We start from the raw sequence: 22,382 nt of genomic DNA, 5'->3' as shown, positions 1-22,382 counted from the left end.
TTTTCATTTATTTTTCTTTCTGGCTAGAACAGAGTTTTTAAATGTCACACAAGAATAAATAATAGTTGCAATCTAAGTAGCCTAAAAATAACGAAGTGACCTTGAGCAAGCTAAATCACAAGTGAGAAAAATTATTCATCTAGTAATTGCAAAAAAACATTTTCTAAAACATTCAGAGAGTTAAGGGTAAATAAATACATGGCCCAAATCACAAATATAGTAGGAAAACAATATTAAATATTTTTCAATGCAAGGATTAGCCTTTTAATTTCCTCCTTCAAATGACTCATTATTTATTTACTATTAACACTAATTTGGAAAGTAACTGAAGTTGCCTAAACAAGAGTCAATCAATTAAATGGAAAAAGGCCTACAGAGCACAGGTGAGTTCAAGTCCTAGTTCTTTCCTTTCTGTGCTCCTTGGATTAGTGACTTATTGTCTCTGAGGTCAATTTACCCAATTTTTAAATAGGGCTAAAAATAATACCTATCTTCATGGGTTTGCTGTAAGAGTGAAAATAAGTAATATGAGAGATAGAGCTTACCCAATTTCTATCTCCAAAGCTCAGCCACAATCAAATTTTAATACCTGATTCTAAATACTCAGCATTCACTTACACTAAAGGTTTCAATAATTCAACTCAATATTTTTAACGGCTATTCTGACAATATTAGGGCTTAGACAAATTAAAATTTTTTTAATTTTTATCCAAGTAAAATATTCAAAATTGTTTTTAAAATAACCCCCAGTAGAATAAAGTAAAAACTACATTCTTCTGCCCTATCTCAACTTTCTTCTACTTCATGGAAGCAACTGTTTTTAACTCTTTCAGTGTTCCTATACGAGTTATTACCCTCTCTCTAAATATTCTTATACTGGTATTTTTACATTTTAGACATTATTCTATTGACTTCCCATTGTTACAAGGACTTGACTTTTTTATTTAAGGCACCTCCTCACCCTATATACTAATACGGTTTTTCTTTCTCACATAATTTTTAGAAGTTATTAAATGCCTTTGCTACTTTTTTTTCTATTTGTTATCATCATATCTTTAATTTCTCCATAATGTTCCATTAGATTAGGTAATCAGCAAGTCCTCCTTTTTAGCAAAGACTTCCATCCTCCATTCTGCATTCTACTGAATACTAGTATTATCAAGAACTACTATTAATTCTAGAAGTCTGATGCCATTCTGCCTCTCAGTCCATTGCAATACATTATTTTTCTTTCTGGGATTATTTGAAGATTGTTTGTTTTTTTTTTAAATCTCTGATGTCCTGATATTTCATGACCTGGACCCTGTGATCTTTTTTAATTTAGACCTTTTGAAGCCTAAGCACATTTCACTGAAAGTAATTTGTTAAATATGTAGAATGTATTTTACAACTGTAAGATGACATAAACAATAAGTAAGACAGTTTCTGCTGTCAGGAAGATTAAAATTATTAGGAAGGGAAAACAAATAAGAGATGAAATACTGTCTATGACAGAGAAACAAAAGAATTTAGAGGATTCAGATGAAAGAAAAACATCTGTATTCAAGGAAAGAGTGGGGAGACACAAAATGGTTCATACAAAGGTGGGAGCATTTCTGTTAATTGAAGAATAAGTGAGACAGGGACATGGAAGGGTGGTATTCAAGACAGAAAAAAGGCAGCATGAATAAAAGCATGATATAAACAAAGGATGCATTCAGAGAATAATGACTAGTTCCATTTTGACTACAGCATCAAGAAAACATGTAGGGAGAAACAGGAGATAGATAAATATAGCTGTGAAAGTTGTCTAAACATGTAGAACGTCAAGCATCCATGCTGAGGAGTCTGAAACTACTATTATATCCAGTTAGCATTTTGCAAATTACAATTTAAAATGAACTATTTAGACAATACTAGAAGGAGAAATGATATCAGCTAACAGTTATGAAAATGGACTTACATATGATTAGATCTTCTTCCTCTATTTGTTTTCTTTCCTATGACTGGAGTGCCAAAATGTTCAGGGTTGGTGAGTGGGAGCTGGTCTAATGTCTGTGGGTAAGAACATAAACCCATCAAAAGTTATTACGTTGTAAGTTCTTTTCTCTTTTTAAACCAAATCAATTAAAGAATATGCTTAGATTTTGAGATTAAAAACTTCCCCCAAGGAAGACTAAAATACAAATTTCCTAAAAGACAGAAAACTCTCATTTCAAAAATATTAAAGATGAATGAGTCCATTAATGGAAAAAAAAAAGGTGAAATTTAGTTGTTCTCTCTACATGATTTCATTATTGATTTGAAGGCTGACAGACTTCTAAGTATGAATAAAATACAAAACAAATAGCTCAGTGGACACACAGATATTAAAGATTAAAAAAACTGTATGTAAGGACCTTATAGTCCTAGATTGGGGCCAACAGCAGCTCCCCCCTTTTTTTTTTTTGTATATAGCAAATCATAATTTTTAAAAAAGAATTCTTAATAAATAAGAAACAAAATTATCAGGATAAGCATCAACTGCTTGAAAAATGGCTTCAGATAGGCTGTATTATTCCTCTGCAAACATTTTCGGCAATAAACCTTTTTTAAGGGAAATGTAAAAATTAGTTTTCCTACAGTTAATATTTCATTTTCCCTTTTTAATATGCAGCACCCAATTTGTGCTTGATAATGAGGAAATGAGGATAGTAATCAATAAATGAACATTTCTTTTTTTTATCGACTGACAGTTGATGTCAACCCCTTTGTCCCTCTCATCCAATAATAATGACTTATAGACAAGGAATCAGTTGTTGGCTAAAAGCACAATGAAGAAAAAGGGATTCTGAATTGACTTTCTTCATTTCTCAGTGTTGGATAATTCTTGCCATTATTCCCTGAAAGCTTCATGTAACTAAAAAGTTAAGGTATCAGTCTGAAGATACTATCCCACCTGATTATCTCCAAATATCAATTTGGGTAGTATTCCGTTACTTTTGCATTTTTAAGATTTTCCCCAGTTCCTATTCCTTTCATCCCTCCAAAAGAACCTTTGCTCTTACAGACAATTTCATGAACACCAAAGGAACAAAAGATCCCCAAAGTGAGGGTGAGGAATTAACTACCTTAGGGTAGACTTCTCAAAGTTATGAACCAGGGCATTGTAAGAAAAGATGTACATCAACTTAGATTTTTCTTTAAAAATCTCAGATATCTAAATACAAACTAATGCTATATTTAAAAGGAATTTTTTTTTTATTTTTTAAAAGCAGATAATTTTGTTGAAATGATGATGAACTACATGAAATAAAATGAAGGGAGAAGCTAAATATTAACAATTTATTTTGCATAACCTTTAGAATATATGTAAATGTTCTTAAGGTACTGAGAAATATGTATCCAAAAACAAAGAATATAATATTGGAGAAAGATATTAGCCATAAAACAGTAAATATTGATTCCTTCAATAGACAAAAATCGTAACTTTTATAGGACAGAAATGTAACCTTTCAAATTTTGTTTGTAAGTCAGGCATTTTAAAAATATTTGGAGGAAAAAGTTGGCCTAAATATGCCTAACAGAAACTCTTTTAGAAGTCTGCTTTTAATGTCTGTCACTAAAATTCCTAATTATACTTCCCAAGAGTGAAAATTTCAAAGTACACAGTTGATCCTGAACAATGCAGGAGTAGGGGCACTGAAGCCCCCTACAACTGAAAATATGTGTATTAATTCTGACTCCCCCAAAACTTAACTACTTCCAGCCAGTGTTGACCGGAAGTCTTACTGATAACATAAACAATTAACATGTTTTGTACATCATGTGTATTAGAAACCAAATTCTTACAATAAAGCTAAAGAAAATGTTTTTGCAAATTGCTGTGAATTAAAAAAAAAATTTCTGCCCAATATATTTATTGAAAAAAATATACATTATCAGTGGACCTGCACAGTTCAAAGCCATTGTTCAAGAAGAGAAAATAATCTTTCTGCCAAGCTAAAAGGAGTAAATGCCCTTCCCCACTCCTAAAAATAATGTTGTTTTCTTAAAAGCAGATTTGTATTAAGTACTGTGATTTCTATTTTAAGTATCTGCTAGTCATTTCACTTGTTACAAGAAGCAAATAGCCAGAATTTTCTGAAGTTATCTAGGAATCACATATAAGACTTGTCAAATAAACCATACTCTCTCCCTAGTAAGTAATAAAGAAAACAATAAGCAGCAATATCTCTGCCTCTGGCCTCAATCCATGTTCAGGAAAGTAAGAGCACTTTGACTTCAAGGACAGAAAAGACTGAATCTGTCTTGTTTTATACCTAAAAGAGCTAAAAGTCAAAGAATCCTAGCTATATTAAAGGCTCAAAGAAAATTCCACAGGCCTAGGGGAAACATGCCCAGAGCTCTGCTCCTTAAAATGGGCTGCAGGAAACATGGAAATAGGATTTTATCTGACAGCTTTCAGCTGCGTGTAGTAAATACACAAAGAGAGTACCAGCTGATGAAACTACTTTTGGATAATATTCAACTTATGAATGCTGTGCAGAAATACCCAAACACTCCAAGAGATGTCAGGCAGTAGGCAACATCTTCATGAAGCTGGTTATGCCCAGAACCAGTGATTTTTTTTAAATTTTGGTATCATTAATCTACAATTACATGAGGAACATTATGGTTACTAGACTCCCCCATCACCAAGTCCCACCCACATACCCCATTACAGTCACTGTGCTTCAGCGTAGTAAGATGCTGTAGAATCACTACTTGTCTTCTCTGGGTTGTACAACCCTCTCCATGCCCCCCCACATTATGTCTACTAATAGTAGTGCCCCCCCACTTTTTTTCCCCCCTTATCCCTCCCTTCCCACCCACCCTCCCCAGTCCCTTTCCCTTTGGTAACTGTTAGTTCATACTTGGGTTCTGTGAGTCTGCTGCTGTTTTACAGAACCAGTGATTTTTAAGATGGAATTCAAACTGACTAAAAGAGCTACTGTGATCTCCTATCATGGAAATCTGGAAATTATATAAATCTTTGTGTAGGTATGTAGTTCATTAATTAGGATTAGTGACCCAAAATGCTACCAGTATGATATGACTTTTTGCTCAAAGCCCAAGTTATTGCTACTAAAAACAATGTTATGAGTAATATTTCAAAAAATTAACACTTTTAAAAAATATATCAAAAATATCAAATAACTGAAAAGAATATATAGATGGTAGATTAAGCAGTCCTGGACATGTCTTCACAGAGAAATGCTTACACAATTTAAAAATAGTTTTTATTGTTTTATGCTTTTTCTCCTCCAGCAGATAGACAGTAAGTTAACAGCAGATAAATTCCACATCTAACTTGGTGTACCGGTATGTCCCCAGTACCTAGCATAGCAATGGCAATATGGGAATCAGTAAGGAAGAATACACCAACATTCCAAGTATCCTCTAGCAAAACATGAAGTGTAACATGTATGGCACAGAGTATATATAACTTACCATCCCTGAAGGTATGAAGGATACATCAAGCAACTTGCTTATATCGATTGCTTCAGCCTTTACAAAAACACTGTTTTATGAACTATTATACCAACTTAAAATGCTGACAACAAAATTAATATTTTAGATATCTCTGGATTAAATAAATAAGACGTGTGTTTGCTTAGCAGGTGAAAACCAAGTTTTCAAGCCCCTATATTCATTGACCAATTATAACTGTATACATGGTCTAACTAAGGGAAATGGAATTAATTCTAAAAATCACATAAGCTCAGATGGAATCCTGTTACTTCATCAGTTTAAGAAGCCAAAGTCACTGCACTTGCCCCAAAGCTGTATTTTAATACATTTAAAACCTTCACAATTAAGTCAACCAATATTTATTGAAGGCGTTTGTGTAGGAAACACTGCTGGGAAAAGGAAAGACTACCAAGGTGACAAAAAAATGGCTATTCCCCAAAAGCAGCTTACAATCTTGAAGGGAAAATAAAAGTAACAAAAAAGACCATAAAATAAGAATAAGAGAACTGCAAAAGAATCAAAATGATCAAATTTGATTAGAGAACTCAAGAAAGACATCACAGAGGAAACATTTCTAGTAGTCATAAGAGGAGCAGGGTGCAGCAGAAATCAAGAAAAAAAACAAAGTATGAACCACAATCTGGAAATAGCAAGTCGTCTAAAAGGCAGAAGTACAGGGAAATGGTAGTATACAAATGACACTGAAAAGATAGGCAAGAATAATAATAGAAAAAACCTGTCCCAAATTCAAATTGAAATAGGAATTCAATCATTTAAGGGAATGGAAAATAGTTTCAAAAATAAGTAAATAAATAAAATAAAGTCCAACAGTTAAATAAATAATATTAAAATGAATGTCCCCAAAGAAACACTGGTCTAAATAGTGACCAGAAAAAGAAATCATGATTCGGCTACCTTGTGCATTAATTTTATTAGCCTGGACTAGAGAATATGTAACACTATGTTTTTAAATTGAATTGCAAGCTACTGATTTACAAAACTTTGTTAACCCTCCATTCTTAGCCCTTAATATACCTTTCAATTTTAGAACATGGCTTTGGCCTAAAAGTGAACCAGCTCTCACCATCGGTTTCATCATGTTTAAGTTGAAGATAATAATGAACTAACATTTATTCAGTTCCTACTCTGTGCCAGGCACTGTTCCAGGAACTGGGAACCAAGTGATAAAGAAGATTTAAAGAATCTCTGCCTTTGTGACATTCTAGTGATGAAGGCAGAAAATAAACATATAATTAAGCAAATATACATATTTTGACGTCAGAGAATGATACGTACATACCATGAAGAAAAGCAAATAGAATAAGATTAAGAGGAATGAAAGGAACTATTTTATTTTAGAAAGGGAGGTCAGGCAAGGCTGGTTTGAGGAGACAGAGTATGTACATATCCTTAAATGACGATGGAGTTCTAGTGTATTATACATCAGACATGTCATTTCTACAATTATTTACAAATTAAAGGAGTCTATATAAAAGTTGCCTAAAGATAAACAAGTCCACTGTATTTTCTTTGTGGACAAATGCTAAAATTCTTTGACAAAAAATAATGTAGCAACCAGTTCTCAAACACAAGGCCTATAAACAGGCTTCACAAATTACATTAAAGCAGTATTGTGTATTAATGAATTTTCCTGAATCAATTTTCCTGAGCTGAGAAAGCAAAAAATTTGCTCCCCGCAATACAAAATAATAGGACACATTCATTCATTAAATCACTACTTACTTCACTTTCAGCAAAATGCCTCTCTCCTTTTAGGCACAGTGAAGATCGTCTCAGGGTCTTCTCATCTCCATCATCAAAAACTATGAGAGGAGATAAAAATGGAATCTACTGAAAGGTTTTTCAAAAATTAACAAAATGATAAAAATTTTCATTTAATCTCCTAAGTTGCAAACAGCTATAAAGATTGCATTTGAAACTCAATTCACATGTTATGTTTTCTAATGGACGATTTTAAATACAGAGTATCTTCTCCAATTTCTAGCAAAAAAAGACATAATGTACCTAAAATGAAAATATCTTCCCTGATACAGAAATCACCAAATAAGAATAAAAAGTTAGCATTTCCGCAAGAAACCATTTAAATGCCAATCATTCTCAATATAGTAAAGGCAAATTTTCCTTCTGGTAAATAATGAGAGATTTACCTATGAAACTGAAAGAGTACAAATTTATATATTTACATTGCCCCTAAAAAAATTACTCTATTTTTATTATTTAAAGCAGGGTTTAATTAACCTCAGCACTACTAGGATTTTAGACTAGATAATTCTTTGTCATGTGGGGGCTGGTCTGTGCATTTGCAGGTTATTTAACAGCATTCCTGGTCTCTAGCCACTGATGCCAGAAGCACCCTGCTTCCCAGTTGTGACAACCAAAAATGTTTCCAAACACTGTCAAATGTTCCCTAGCAGGGACAAATACACCCCCTTTGAAATCTACTTATTTAAAGTACCAAAATGTCCCAGCAAATTTACTGTAGGTTTATATATACACAGAATTTATTTTTTATAATATAGCTTTAGTGTATACTTCATTCCTCACAAATCATGTAAAGAAAATGCTTCTATTTTAAAATAAAGTTACAAGACCTTAGTTTTAGGAAGAGCAATTTTCGCTAGGAACAAAAATTAGGTTGTTATATGAGACATTAAATGAAGATGGACAAATAACTTTCAATGCATAGTTGTTAAACTAAAACATTCAATGATTTATGAAACAACCACACCTAAATACCTCTAGACTTACTGTAAAGAATTGTAACCTATGAAAGTCAAATATTTCCCCCCTATGTCTCAAAATTAGATATACCCTCTCTCTTTACCAGGTTTTTTTCTCATTCCACAAAATATAAACAGAACTCATCTATACTTTTTCAAAGCTCTATCAAGTTCTGATATCACAAAAAACATCTACTTGGTGTTTACTCTCATCTCTGAGGACATTAAAGAGTAAGAACTATTACCATTCAATAAATAACACTGGGATATTTGATCACATTACAGAATGTCTGAAAAAATAAACTGGAGGTGAAATAAAATTTTTTAAATATTTATTTGTAAAATAAAAATAAACTATAAATTGAAGAATATATTGGAAAATAAATTTGTAACAACTGATGGAAGGAAAGCCTTCTTAAACAAAATCCCAAACTCAAACTACAAAGGAAAAGGTGACCAAAGGAAAACTGACTCTAAGAAAATTGGTAGATAGGAGTAAAGCAACAGGAGAAAAACACTTGCAACTGAAGTAGCAAATGGTTAATATTCAGAATATATAAAATACTCTTATCCTAAAAATAAGAAAAGGATAAATATTCCAAGAGGATAATTATCCCAAGGGGGAGACTGGGAAGATACTCAAAGCTGGCAATTCAAAAGAAAGAGAATACAAATGTTATAATATTTCCTTCAAAAATATATGGAAAGATGTCTAATCTCACTAGTAATCATGAGGGGCATATTAAAGCAAAACTAAAATACTATTTTGTGACAAAGATGAGCAAATATTTAAAAAGATTATTAACATCAAATCTGACATGGGCTGGGCAAACAAGCATAACAACTTACAGCACTTCATGGATGTGTAAATACTGTCTTGTAGGAAGGCTGTTTTCATTATCTACTAAAGTTTTTAAAAGTACCTTTCCCTTCAATCTGTGTCTACTTCTCAATGTATATACACTAGGGAAATACTAGAATAATGTGCGTGTACAAAAAACATTCAATCCAGCATTTACTGTAAAAGCAAAAACACTGGCATCATCAGTGGTAAGAAAAAATAAATTATGACACATCAAATGTTATAAATATAATCCCAGAATTAAAGAAATTTCTCTTTTGCACAACATGAATATACTTAACAGTACTAAAATGTACACTTAAAAATGATTAAGCTGGAAAGAGAGAAATTTCTCTAAGATACACTTTTAAGTGGAAAAAACTAGAAATGCAATTGTATGATAAATACACTAAATAATTTCAAATTATATACTATTCACATTATTATGAAGTAAATTTTTTAAAGATCTGGAATGATTAAAAACCATTAACTGTAATAATGTCTATGGCACAAGGAGGGAAAGCAAACCAGAGAAATTTTGCTTTAGTTGCATTATCTTTGAAAACACATTTTTAAAAAGATTTATTCCCTTACCTACAGTGTACCAACTCGCATCTGTTAATTTATTAATAACAGCTTCCTGATATGCACCATCAAGATTCTTCACTTCCACAACAGCTCCAACCTAAAGTATTTTTTAAAAGTTAGAAAAACCTTTATAAGATAAATGAACAGATCAAAACTGGCTTTTTTTTTTAACTGAGTGCACGGTGGTAAAGAATAAAATAAACACTGATTTGATTTGTGCTAAGGTGCTGGCAATTTTACCCACCACTGTTTTGAACCATCAGTGAAAATACAAGCACAGTGAAAAAGGCAAATAATATCTAATAAATATTATCACAACCTCCCTTAAAAGGGTCTTGGGAACACCCAGGGGTCCTCAAACAGCACTTTGAGAACTGTGTCTGTGAAACTGACTGTCCATGCTTCTATTACTACTCCTCTACCAAGAGGCTGGGGACAGGTAGGGACAGTTAAGGAACAGCTTTGAGGTCTCCTTAAGAGTTAGAATGTACCACTAATACCCATCATTTAAAGTACTTTCTATCTGATCAAGAAAATGCAATAATTACACTTACATAATATTATGACTCTATCAAAGTAAAAAGCTGTTGCACAGAAAAGGAAATCCTCAACCAAATGAAAAGGCAACCTACCACATGGGAGACGATATTTGCAAATCATGTATATGATACGGGGTTAACATCTAAAATGTAACAAGAACACACACAACTCAACAGCAACAACAACAAAAAGTCCAAATGAAAACCAGGTAGAGGACCTGAGCAGACATTCTCCCAAGATGACTTGTATGTGTCCAACAGGCAACAAAAAGATGCTCAACATCACTGATAACCAGGGAAATCAAAACCACACCTCACACCTGTTAGAACAGCTAGTGTCAAAAAGACAAGAATACGTGTTAGCAACAATGTGGAAGAAAGAATCCCTCATGCACTGCTGTTGGGAATGTATGCTGGTGCAGCCACAATGAAAAACAGTATGGAGGTTCCTCAAAAAAAATAAACTACCTATTAAAAATAGAACTACCATATGATCCAGCAATTCCACTTCTGGGTATTTATGTGAAGAAAATGAAAACACTAATTCGAAAAGATATATGCACCCCCATGCTCACTGCAGCATTATTTAAATAGCCAAGATATGGAAATAAACTAAGTTTCTCTCAATGGATGAATGGACAAAGATGTGCCATAAGATGTGATACGGGTAATCTTAAGAAATGCTAACAGAATTGAGGAAACATTTGTAGATGCAAGAAAAATTGTTTACTGATGAAGCTATACTTTTATTTACTCAACAATAAAAAGGAAGGAAATCTTGCTGTTTGCAACAACATGGATAATGGATGGACCTTAAGGGTATTATGATTAAGTCACAGACATATACCATATGATCGCCCTTACAAATGGAATCTAAAAAACAAAACAAACAAAAATTCAAGCTCATAGTACAGAGAACAAACTGTTTAGTTGCCACAGGTGGGGGAAACAGTGGGGTGGACAAAATGGCTGAAGGTAGTCAAAAGGTACAAATATCCAGTTATAAAATAAGTTCTGGGATATAATGAACAGCATGGTGACTGTAGTTACTAATACTGTATTGCACATTTGAAAGTCACTGAGAGAGTAAATCTTTAAAAAGTCCTCATCACAAAGAAAAAAAGAAAAAAATTTGTAACTATGTATAATGGTTCATGTTAACTAGATTTATTGTGGTGATTATTTCCCAATATATACAAATATCAAATCATGTTATACACCTAAACTAATATAATGTTACATATTAATTATATATCAATGTATATAGTCTTTATGGTGATAACACAAACTTATTCAGAGAAGAGACTGTCAGCCCCACACAATGGCCAAAAGGGATAAGGAAACTCCAGAGAATTAACATAACTTTCATTAAATTTCTACAATCAATAAATACATGGTACAATTTTTACATTTATTACTCAAGTGGTTTAGGTATTATTTTTATGTGAACTCATTGAAAATATTTTGATATCAAATGATCACCACTTTTGGCAGAGTTATTCCTCTAAGAGAAACATTTATTCAAGTGATGACACTTTCTTTCAGATAATAAAAAGCGGAAAGTACATTTGAGAACAATAAATAGATTCAAAATCTTTATTTGAAAAATCTGTGGACAAGAAAAATATTTTAACAATCTTGAAACCAAAATTTCATACACTTACCTATGTCAAAGTCAAATGGTCCACAAAGAAAAATTTTATATGAAAAACCAAACAAGCAAAATAAACCAATTATGCCATACTTAAGGCTGGAGGAGCAGCAGAAAAAAAAGAACACTTGAGGGTACAAGATAGTTGTATTTTTTATCCCTTTCCAATATTGAACATTTTTATAGTGGGTACCAGCTAGTCTGTGCAAGGTGAACAAGAGCAGTCAGGCAGCGAAGAGCTATATTGGTGTGCTTATGAACAAAAACACAAATAGGCATGAAGAAGTATTGTGTTCTGAACATCCAGAGGACACAATGCTGCAATCACAAGCTCTAAGTACATCAGAATTTTGGTTCTGCTATCACTGGTTATAGGACATTGGTCAGATTACATTATTCCCCTTCAGTTTCCTATTCTGTAAAGGGCTATTATGAGGATCATATAAATATAGTATGTTCAAGACTTAATTCAGTATTATCACATACTAAGTGCTAAGTAAATGGTGGCTAACATATTATAAATGTACATGTTTTTGTCTTTTTGTCCCTGCAAGTCATAAACATATGCATGTAACTTTAAAGATGGCACCTATAAAATAGAAATGGTGGAAAATAATTTTTTCAAGGCAGGATAAAAAAAAACGTACATTTCATTTCTCCACAGTTCCTAACATATATGCAAGTTACTAATGACCACTGAATTTTTAAAAATCAACCACAGTAACTAGGAGATAAACACATGTATCTGATTTCTCTAACAAGTACAGCTTTATCACTAAAAAATTATTCTTGCATCTATAAATGTTTCCTCAATTCTGATACCATTTCTTAAACTTACCCAGCTGGGCCATTGTCCATCTTCAGATATTTAAAAGGGCCAAAAAGCACATAGTGGCTAACCACACATTCCCTTTTCCTTCCTCACTAGATGAAAGTAAAACACCATTATTTCACTGACCAATGAGCTGCTAAACAACCAGCTCTAGAAATCTGCACCTGGAGCGCAGATACAAGGTGCACGGGGTGCTGGATATTAGAGAAACGGAAAAGCAAAACCTATGGGCAGGACCCCGCAACCGGAGACCCTGAGACAAAAGAAAAGGGAGTGCTTTCTGCAGGTCTTAAAGAGACAGGGACCCCATAGCTGGACGAAGTCATCCTGGCACACTTAGCCAGCAGCTGGGAATCCTGGGGAACCTTAGGCGCCCTAAACCCCAGGAAGGTAGTGCAGCTCTGAAGCCCCTCACAGCACTAAGCAGCCTGCCAGTCGTTCCTCCAACTGGCGCAGACCCCGACACACCAGCCCAGTAGCAGGAGAGTGGTAGCACGTGCCGGGGGCGGCTGCACCAGAAGGGACCGGGAGCAGATCGCATGTGCCAACAGCATCAGAGGAGACCAGGAGAGGCTTGTGCGAGCCCACAGCAGCAGCAACCGAACAGAACAGGTGCAGCTCGCACGCACTGGCAGCAGTGGAGCCACAGGAGCCCGGTAGAGGCCCGCGCCAACCTGCAGCGGAGCCAGTGGGAGCAGGTGTGCTCCCAGCAGCCAACCAGAATTCCAGCCCAACGCACAGCCGCCCAGGCCAGACCCAAAGGCCGCTGCTGGCACAGAGCTGACCGGCATGGGCAACGCTATCATGAAGGAGCGCACCTGGTGTGCCTGCCACTCCCAGCAGGGCTCCACACAGCTCTGATGGAGACCTCGCCCACAGCAGCTTAGGGGACTAATCCGGTGGCTACTCCAGGAGTGCGGGTAACGGACACAGGTAGCGGAGAAGGGCAAGGCATCCAGGAAGCAGGAAAGGACTTTCTTCTCCCAGCTGACACACCCGCAACCTACCTACAGCCACCACTATCACCATGAAAAGGCAAAAAAATTTAGTCCAGTCCAAAATAGTTGACAAGCCCTGAGAGAGGAGCTGCAGAGACAGACCTAACCAGTATCCCTGAAAAAGAATTCAAAATAAAAATCATAAACATCCTGACAGAGCTGCAGAGAAATATGCAAGAGCTAAGGGATGAAGTCCAGAGGGAGATTACAGATGTCCAGAGGGAGATTACAGAAGTGAAACAAACTCTGGAAGGATTTAGAAGCAGAATGGATAAGATGCAAGAGTCCATTGCTGGAATAGAAACCAGAGAACAGGAACGCATAGAAGCTGATGCAGAGAGAGATAAAAGGATCTCCAGGAATGAAACAATATTAAGAAAACTGTGTGAACAATCCAAAAGGAACAATATCTGCATTATAGGGGTACCAAGAGAAGAAAAGAGAGAAAAAGGGATAGAAAGTGTCATTGAAGAAATAATTACTGAGAACTCCCCCAAACAGGGAGAGGAAATAGTTGCTCAGACTACGGAGGCACACAGAACTCCCGAGAGATGGGACTCAAAGAGGACAACACCAAGACACATAATAATTAAAACGGCAAAGATCAAGGACAAGGATAGAGTATTAAAGGCAGCCAGAGAGAGAAAAAAGGTCACCTACAAAGGAAAATCCATCAGGCTATCATCAGACTTCTCAACAGAAACCTTACAGGCCAGAAGAGAAAGACATGATATATTTAACACAATGAAACAGGAGGGCCTTGAACCAAGGATACTGTATCCAGCATGATTATCATTTAAATATGAAGGAGGGATTAAACAATTCCCAGACAAGCAAAAGTTAAGGGAATTTGTCTCCCACAAACCACCTCTACAGGGTGTCTTAGAGGGACTGCTCTAGATGGGAGCACTCCTAAAAAGAGCACAGAACAAAACACCCAACATATGAAGAATGGAGGAGGAGGAATAGGGAGAGAAATAACCATCAGACTGTGTTTATCATAGCTCAATAAGCAAGTTAAATTAGACAGTAAGGTAGTTAAGAAGATAACCTTGAATCTTTGTAACCACGAACCTAAAGCCTGCAATGACAATAAGTACATATCTTTCAATAATCACCCTAAATGTAAATGGACTGAATGCACCAATCAAAAGACACAGAGTAATAGAATGGATAAAAAAGCAAGATCCATCTATATGCTGCTTACAAGAGACTCATGTCAAACCCAAAGACATGCACATACAAAAAGTCAAGGGATAGAAAAAGATATTTCATGCAAACAACAGAGAGAAAAAAGCAGGTGTTGCAATACTAGTATCAGACAAAATAGACTTCAAAACAAAGAAAGTGGCAAGATATAAAGAAGGACACTACATAATGATAAAGAGCTCAGTCCAACAAGAGGATATAACCATTACAAACGTATATGCACCCAACACAGGAGCACCAGCATATGTGAAACAAATATTAACAAAACTAAAGGAAGAAATAGAATGCAATGCATTCATTTTAGGAGACTTCAAAACACCATTCATTCCAAAGGACAGATCCACCAGACAGAAAATAAGTAAGGACACAGAGGCACTGAACAACACACTGGAACAGATGGACCTAATAGACATCTATAGAACTCTACATCCAAAAGCAACAGGATAAACATTCTTCTCAAGTGCACCTGGAACATTCTCCAGAATAGACCATATACTAGGCCACAAAAAGAGCCTCAGTAAATTCCAAAAGACTGAAATCCTACCAACCAACTTTTCAGACCACAAAGGTATAAAACTAGAAATAAATTGTACAAAGAAATCAAAAAGGCTCACAAACACATGGAGGCCTAACAACATGCTCCTAAATAATCAATGGATCAATGACCAAATGAAAATGGAGATACAGCAATATATGGAAACAAATGACAACAACAACACAAAGCCCCAACTTCTGTGGCATGCAGCAAAAGCAGTCTTAAGAGGAAAGTATATAGCAATCCAGGCATATTTAAAGAAGGAAGAACAATCCCAAATGAATAGTCTAATGTCACAATGATCAAAATTGGAAAAAGAAGAACAAATGAGGCCTAAGGTTAGCAGATGGAGGTACATAATGAAGATCAGAGAAGAAATAAATAAAATTGAGAAGAATAAAACAATAGAAAAAATCAATGAAACCAAGAGCAGGTTCTTCAAGAAAATAAACAAAATAGATAAGCCTCTAGCCAGACTTATGAAGAGAAGAATTATTAAGCCAGACTTATTAAGACTTATCAACAGAATCAGAAACGAGAAAGGAAAAATCATGACGGATCCCACAGAAATACAAAGAATTATTAGAGAATACTATGAAAACCTATATGCTAACAAGCTGGGAAACCTAGGAGAAATGGACAACTTCCTAGAAAAATACAACCTTCCAAGACTGACCCAGAAAGAAAACGAAAATCTAAACAGACCAATTACCAGCAACAAAATTGAATCAGTAATCAAAAAACTACTCAAGAACAAAACCCCCAGGCCAGACGGATTTACCTCAGAATTTTATCAGACATACAGAGAAGACATAATACCCATTTCTCCTTAAAATTTTCCAAAAAATAGAAGAGGAGGGAATACTCCCAAACTCATTCTATGAAGCCAACATCACTCTAATACCAAAAGCAGGCAAAGACCCCACCAAAAAGAAAACTACAGACCAATACCGCGGATGAACATAGATGCAAAAATACTCAATAAAATATTAGCACACCGAATTCAAAAATACATCAAGAGGAGCATACACCATGACCAAGTGGGATTCATCCCAGGGATGCAAGGATGTTACAACATTCGAAAATCCATCAACATCATCCACCACATCAACAAAAAGGACAAAAACCACATGATAATCTCCATAGATGCTGAAAACACATTCAACAAAATTCAACATCCATTCATGATAAAAACTCTCAACAAAATGGGCATAGAGGGCAAGTACCTCAACATAATAAAGGCCTTATATGATAAACCCACAGCTAACATCATACTGAACAGTGAGAGGCTGAAAATTTTTCCTCTGAGATCGGGAACAAGACAGGGATGCCCACTCTCCCCACTGTTATTTAACATAGTACTGGAGGTCCTAGCCACAGGAATCAGACAAAACAAATACATACAAGAATCCAGATTGGTAAAGAAGAAGTCAAATTTTCACTATGTGCAGATGACATGATATTGTACATAAAAAACCCTAAAGACTCCATTCCAAAACTACCAGAAATATCGGAATTCAGCAAAGTTGCAGGATACAAAATTAACACACAGAACTCTGAAGCTTTCCTATACACTAAAAACGAACTAATAGAAGGATAAATCAGGAAAACAATTCCATTCACAATAGCATCAAAAAGAATAAAATACCTAGGAATAAACCTAACCAAGGAAGTGAAAGACCTATACCCTGAAAACTATAAGACACTCTTAAGAGAAATTAGGGGAGGTGGAGCCAAGATGGCACCGTGAGTGGAGCAGCAGAAATCTCCTCCCAAAACCACATATATTTATGAAAATATAACAAACACAACTCTTCCTAGAATAGAGACCAGAGGACACAAGACAACATCCAGACTAGAACCACACCTGCGAGAACCCAGCGCCTCGCGAAGGGGGTAAGATACAAGCCCCGGCCCCAAAGGACCCGGGCGCCCCTCACCCCAGCTCCTGGCGGGAGGAGAGGAGTCAGCAGGGAGGGAGAGGGAGCCCAGGACTGCTGAACACCCAGCCCCAGCCGTCCAGACCAGAGCGCAGACACAGTGCATGCATGGGGTCCTGGATACTAGAGAAACAGAGCGGCAGGACCGGTGAGCGGTTCCCTGAGGCCAGCGCCTGGGGACAAAGAAAAGCGAGCGGCTTTTTTTTTTAATTATTTATTTAATTTTTTTTTTGGCAAGTGCTTTTTGGAAGTCTTAAAGGGACAGGGAACCCAAAACCAGACGGAAGCATCCCGGGACACTTAGTCCAGAGGCAGAGAATCTGGGGATCTCTGGGCACTCTAACCCCCTGGGCAGCAGGAAGCACAGAGGCCCCTCACCTAGATAAATAGCCTCCAGGCCGCACCCCCTCCAACGCAGCTCCACCATATTGGAGCAGCAGCCCGAGGCAAGCTATACCCACAGCAACAGCAGAGATAAACTCCACAGCAGCCGGGCAAGAATCAGAAGCCCTTTCTGCAAGCAGCTGCCCAGCACAAGCCACTAGACATCGCTGTTCTCCCAGGAGAGGAAGGCCACAAACCAACAAGAAGGGAAGTTCTTCCAGCCCTCACTCGTCCCAGCTCTGCAAACTATTTCTATCACCATGAAAAGGCAAAATTACAGGAAAACCAAGATCACAGAGACACCAGAGAAGAAGAGAGAGACCTAACCAGTCTTCCTGAAAAAAAATTCAAAATAAAAATCATAAACATGCTGACAGAGATGCAGAGAAATATGCAAGAGCTAAGGGATGAAGTCTGGAGGGAGATCACAGATGCCAGGAAGGAGATTACAGAAGGGAAACACACTCTGGAAGGATTTATAAGAAAAATTAAAGAGGTCACTAACAAATGGAAACTCATCCCATGCTGCTAGCTAGGAAGAATTAATATAGTCAAAACAGCCATCCTGCCCAAAGCAATATACAGATTCGATGCAATCCCTATCAAATTACCAACAGCATTCTTCAATGAACTGGAACAAATAGTTCAAAAATTCATATGGAACCGCCAAAGATTCTGAATAGCCAAAGCAATCCTGAGAAGTAAGAATAAAGTGGGGGGATCTCACTCCCTGACTTCAAGCTCTACTACAAAGCCACAGTAATCAAGACAATTTGGTACTGGCACAAGAACAGAGCCACAGACCAGTGGAACAGAACAGAGACTCCAGACATTAACCCAAATATATATGGCCAATTAATATACAATAAAGGAGCCATGGACATACAATGGGGAAATGACAGGCTCTTCAACAGATGGTGCTGGCAAAACTGGACAGCTACATGTAAGAGAATGAAACTGGATCACTGTCTAACCCCATACACAGAAGTAAATTCGAAATGGATCAAAGACTTGAATGTAAGTCATGAAACCATAAAACTCTTAGAAAAACACATAGGCAAAAATCTCTTAGACATAAACATGAGTGATCTCTTCTTGAACATACCTCCCCGGGCCAGGGAAACAAACGCAAAAATGAATAAATGGGACTATATCAAGCTGAAAAGCTTCTGTACAGCAAAGGACACCATCAATAGAACAAAAAGGTATCCTACAGTATGGGAGAATATATTCGAAAATGACAGATCCGATAAAGGGTTGACATCCAAAATATATAAAGAGCTCACACACCTCAACAAACAAAAAGCAAATAATCCAATTAAAAAATGGGCAGAGGAGCTGAATAGACAGTTCTCTAAAGAAGAAATTCAGATGGCCAACAGACACATGAAAAGATGCTCCACGTCGCTTGTCATCAGAGAAATGCAAATTAAAACCACAATGAGATATCGTCTCACACCAGTAAGGATGGCTACCATCCAAAAGACAAACAACAACAAATGTTGGCGAGGTTGTGGAGAAAGGGGAACCCTCCTACACTGCTGGTGGGAATGTAAATTAGTTCAACCATTATGGAAAGCAGTATGCAGGTTCCTCAAAATGCTCAATATAGAAATACCATTTGACCCAGGAATTCCACTTCTAGGAATTTACCCTAAGAATGCAGCACTCCAGTTTGAAAAAGACAGATGCACCCCTATGTTTATCGCTGCACTATTTACAATAGCCAAGATATGGAAGCAACCTAAATGTCCATCAGTAGATGAGTGGATGAAGAAGATGTGATACATATACACAATGGAATATTATTCAGCCATAAGAAAAAAAGAGATCCTACCATTCGCAACAACATGGAAGGAGCTAGAGGGTATTACGCTCAGTGAAATAAGCCAGGCGGAGAAAGACAAGTACCAAATGATTTCACTCATATGTGGAATATAAGAACAATGGAAAACTGAAGGAACAAAACAGCAGCAGAATCACAGAACCCAAGAATGGACTACACGTACCAAAGGGAAAGGGACTGAGGAGGATGGGTGGGAAGGGAGGTATAAGGGTGGGGAAAAAGAAAGAGGGCATTACGATCAGCATGTATAGTGCATGGGGGGCACGGGGAGGGCTGTGCAACACAGAGAAGACAAGTAGTGATTTTACAGCATCTTACTACGCAGATGGACAGTGACTGTGGAGGGATATGTGGGGGGGGACTTGGTGAAGGAGGGAGCTTAGTAAACATACTGTTATTCATGTAATTGTAGATTAATGATACCAAAATAAAAAAAATTTTTAAAAAAAAGAAAAAAGAAAAGTTCTGAGTATTCTTTTTCCCTCACTTCTCAAGTCATCAAAGAACTTAGATTACTTAATCCCTCATTTATTACCTAATAATTGTGGAAAACCCACCATTTTAGTAAATGAAACAGTGACACTGAAACAAATGAGTAAATAAAAAGCAGGCAAGCAATGCTTCCTCAATGTTCATTTCATTTCTGAACAGTTAGGTTTTTACTATCATATCAGACTTCACAGAACATTACATCTATGTTTTGCCATTAATCTATTTAAAGAGAACTTCATATTTATCAACTCAACAACAGTCAACAAATTAAAAAGAAATGACCAAGTATAATTATTAATACTTCCCATTGAAGCACTAGAATTAATAATGATTAAGTAAATGAATTACCTTAAGTGGGCCCTTTATGTGGTCATCCTGAACTTCCACTGTTGAAGAATCATGCCTAAATGTTACCTAGAGATTATAAATTTGATTAGCTGCTGAAAAATAGAGTAAAATTAAGCAATATAAGCTCATCAATGCATGATTTTGTTTTTATTACAAGTATCTGAACACTGCCTACTTTATTCAAGAAGTCAATCCCTAAGTAGATGAACTGAAAAATTTATTAAATAGACAACTTTCAAGACTAAATTATTTGATGCTTCACATATACTTTATTCAATATAATTAGTAATTTATTTTTCTAAAAAAGACATGGAAATCTTAGCCTACTGGGTATACCATCACTCTGCGAAGGCCTAGTTTAGTAGTAAGCAGTTGCACCTAACATTTGCTCAGAGCTAAGCATCAGGCTCAAGCATCAAACACATAACCTTCACACAACCCTATTAGGTAGGTATGATTATTCCCATTTTGTTTATAAGAAAACTGAGGAACAGAAAATACAAGTAACTAGTCCAAGATCACAGAACTAGTACAGGGTGGAGCTGGGATCCAAACTCAGGCAGTCTAGCTTCAGAACTTTACTGTACTCTCAATATCAGCATGGGTATCAGAGAATGGGAAACCAGATGTGAGGAGATTAAGCTAAAATAAAGGGTTCAAGTTTAAATACTTAATTAGCTGGTGAAAAACAAGACAGCTTCTCATATTCAGTACAGGAAAAAACAGCTTTCCCTATACAAAGCAAGAGTTCTTACGGGAATTGAATCATTAACATGGTATTACCAGATATGTCTGGTAATCAATTAGGTAATAGGCTCACAAACCAGCTATGAAATGAGATATCCTATACTCATAGCATCCCAGGCATTTCTGTCTCCCACAAAAGCATTACCACATTTTAAATTACGGGTTTAGTATCTGTATTGCTTAGATTGTAAGTCAATTAAGGATGGAGACCAGATCTAAACAGTAGAGCTGCACTACCTAATATAATAAATAGCACATAGCAATGCTCAATAAATGAAAACTGATGCAGAAGTATACCAATAAATTGTTGAAAAATGTATTAACTTTGAAACATAAACAAATTAAACTAGTATAGAAATATACCACCATTATCTGTTGAGAAAATCATTAACTTTGAATTATAAACAGATTTTCAGAGTATCCAAAAAAATTAAAACAAGGTGCTGGTAACTGTGGTATAAACAGAAGCAGTAGAAACTAACATTTTTTTCCTTTTATGAATAGCAAGAAATGGCAGGACTGCTGTACATGTTTAAATGGTTCATTCATTACAGAGTCACCCAGCTGAGATTGTAAATCTGGGCTAAAAACCTGGGCTCTGTCCTGAAGTAACACTGCTCTTGCCCAAAGGGAACACTGTTTTCTAACTGACATGAGAGTGCATATCTGCATGCCAAGCTCTGCTAAAGAGGCTCTCTACCAGGAGGAACAACTGTTTTCTTAATCACACTAAGGTGTTACATGCCTTTGCAGTGGTCCTGTCTGGAAGAGAAAATTGATATAAAAAGCTTTCTCTTCATCTTTAAGAAAGTAGGTGGCAAAAAAACTAATGTTCAGAGAACACTAGTATGTGATGCTGGAACAGGAAAGCCACTCTAAGAGCCCTGTAAGAACGCCCACATAATCAATTCACAAAAGAGCTCATAGGCACCATACATGTGCAAAGTGAAATAGCATCCTAATTGCTTCCAGTTAATTTAAAGTCTTTATCAAAATGGTTCTTAACTAGGAGTGCAAAACAGAATCATCCAGGAAGCTTTTTCTAACACATCCATGCATAAACAAGGAACCTAAGAATATAGGCAATGGAAAAAGCTCCAGGAGAGACTCTGATACACTCCACTGAGTGTACGACACCTCTATGGCCTGCTTAACTGGTGATACTCAAACCAAAGTTTCACAAAGTATCTGCTAATCTGAATTATAAATCCCCTAAGGA

The 22,382-nt window shown here is 36.2% G+C and overlaps 1 protein-coding gene across 7 annotated transcripts in view; it reads right to left on the bottom strand.

The window, feature by feature from the left end:
• Positions 1–22,382, bottom strand: part of ARID4B (AT-rich interaction domain 4B) — a 170,585-nt gene that overhangs the window by 83,915 nt on the left and 64,288 nt on the right. For all 7 annotated transcript variants that reach the window (XR_012133315.1, XM_073241274.1, XM_073241270.1 and 4 more), the window contains exons 4-7: positions 20,417–20,482; positions 9,649–9,739; positions 7,216–7,295; positions 1,943–2,034 (exon numbers count right to left, since the gene is read on the bottom strand). Coding sequence is in view for 6 of the 7 variants with exons in the window: in XM_073241274.1 (XP_073097375.1) it covers positions 1,943–2,034; positions 7,216–7,295; positions 9,649–9,739; positions 20,417–20,482 (329 nt within the window). In the remaining variant the exon portion in view is untranslated. The remainder of the gene's footprint in view (positions 1–1,942; positions 2,035–7,215; positions 7,296–9,648; positions 9,740–20,416; positions 20,483–22,382) is intronic.

Source organism: Manis javanica, chromosome 7 (genome assembly GCF_040802235.1).
Source record: "Manis javanica isolate MJ-LG chromosome 7, MJ_LKY, whole genome shotgun sequence".
Classification (NCBI taxonomy): domain Eukaryota; kingdom Metazoa; phylum Chordata; class Mammalia; order Pholidota; family Manidae; genus Manis; species Manis javanica.
This window is presented reverse-complemented; position numbering and strand designations above follow the sequence as displayed.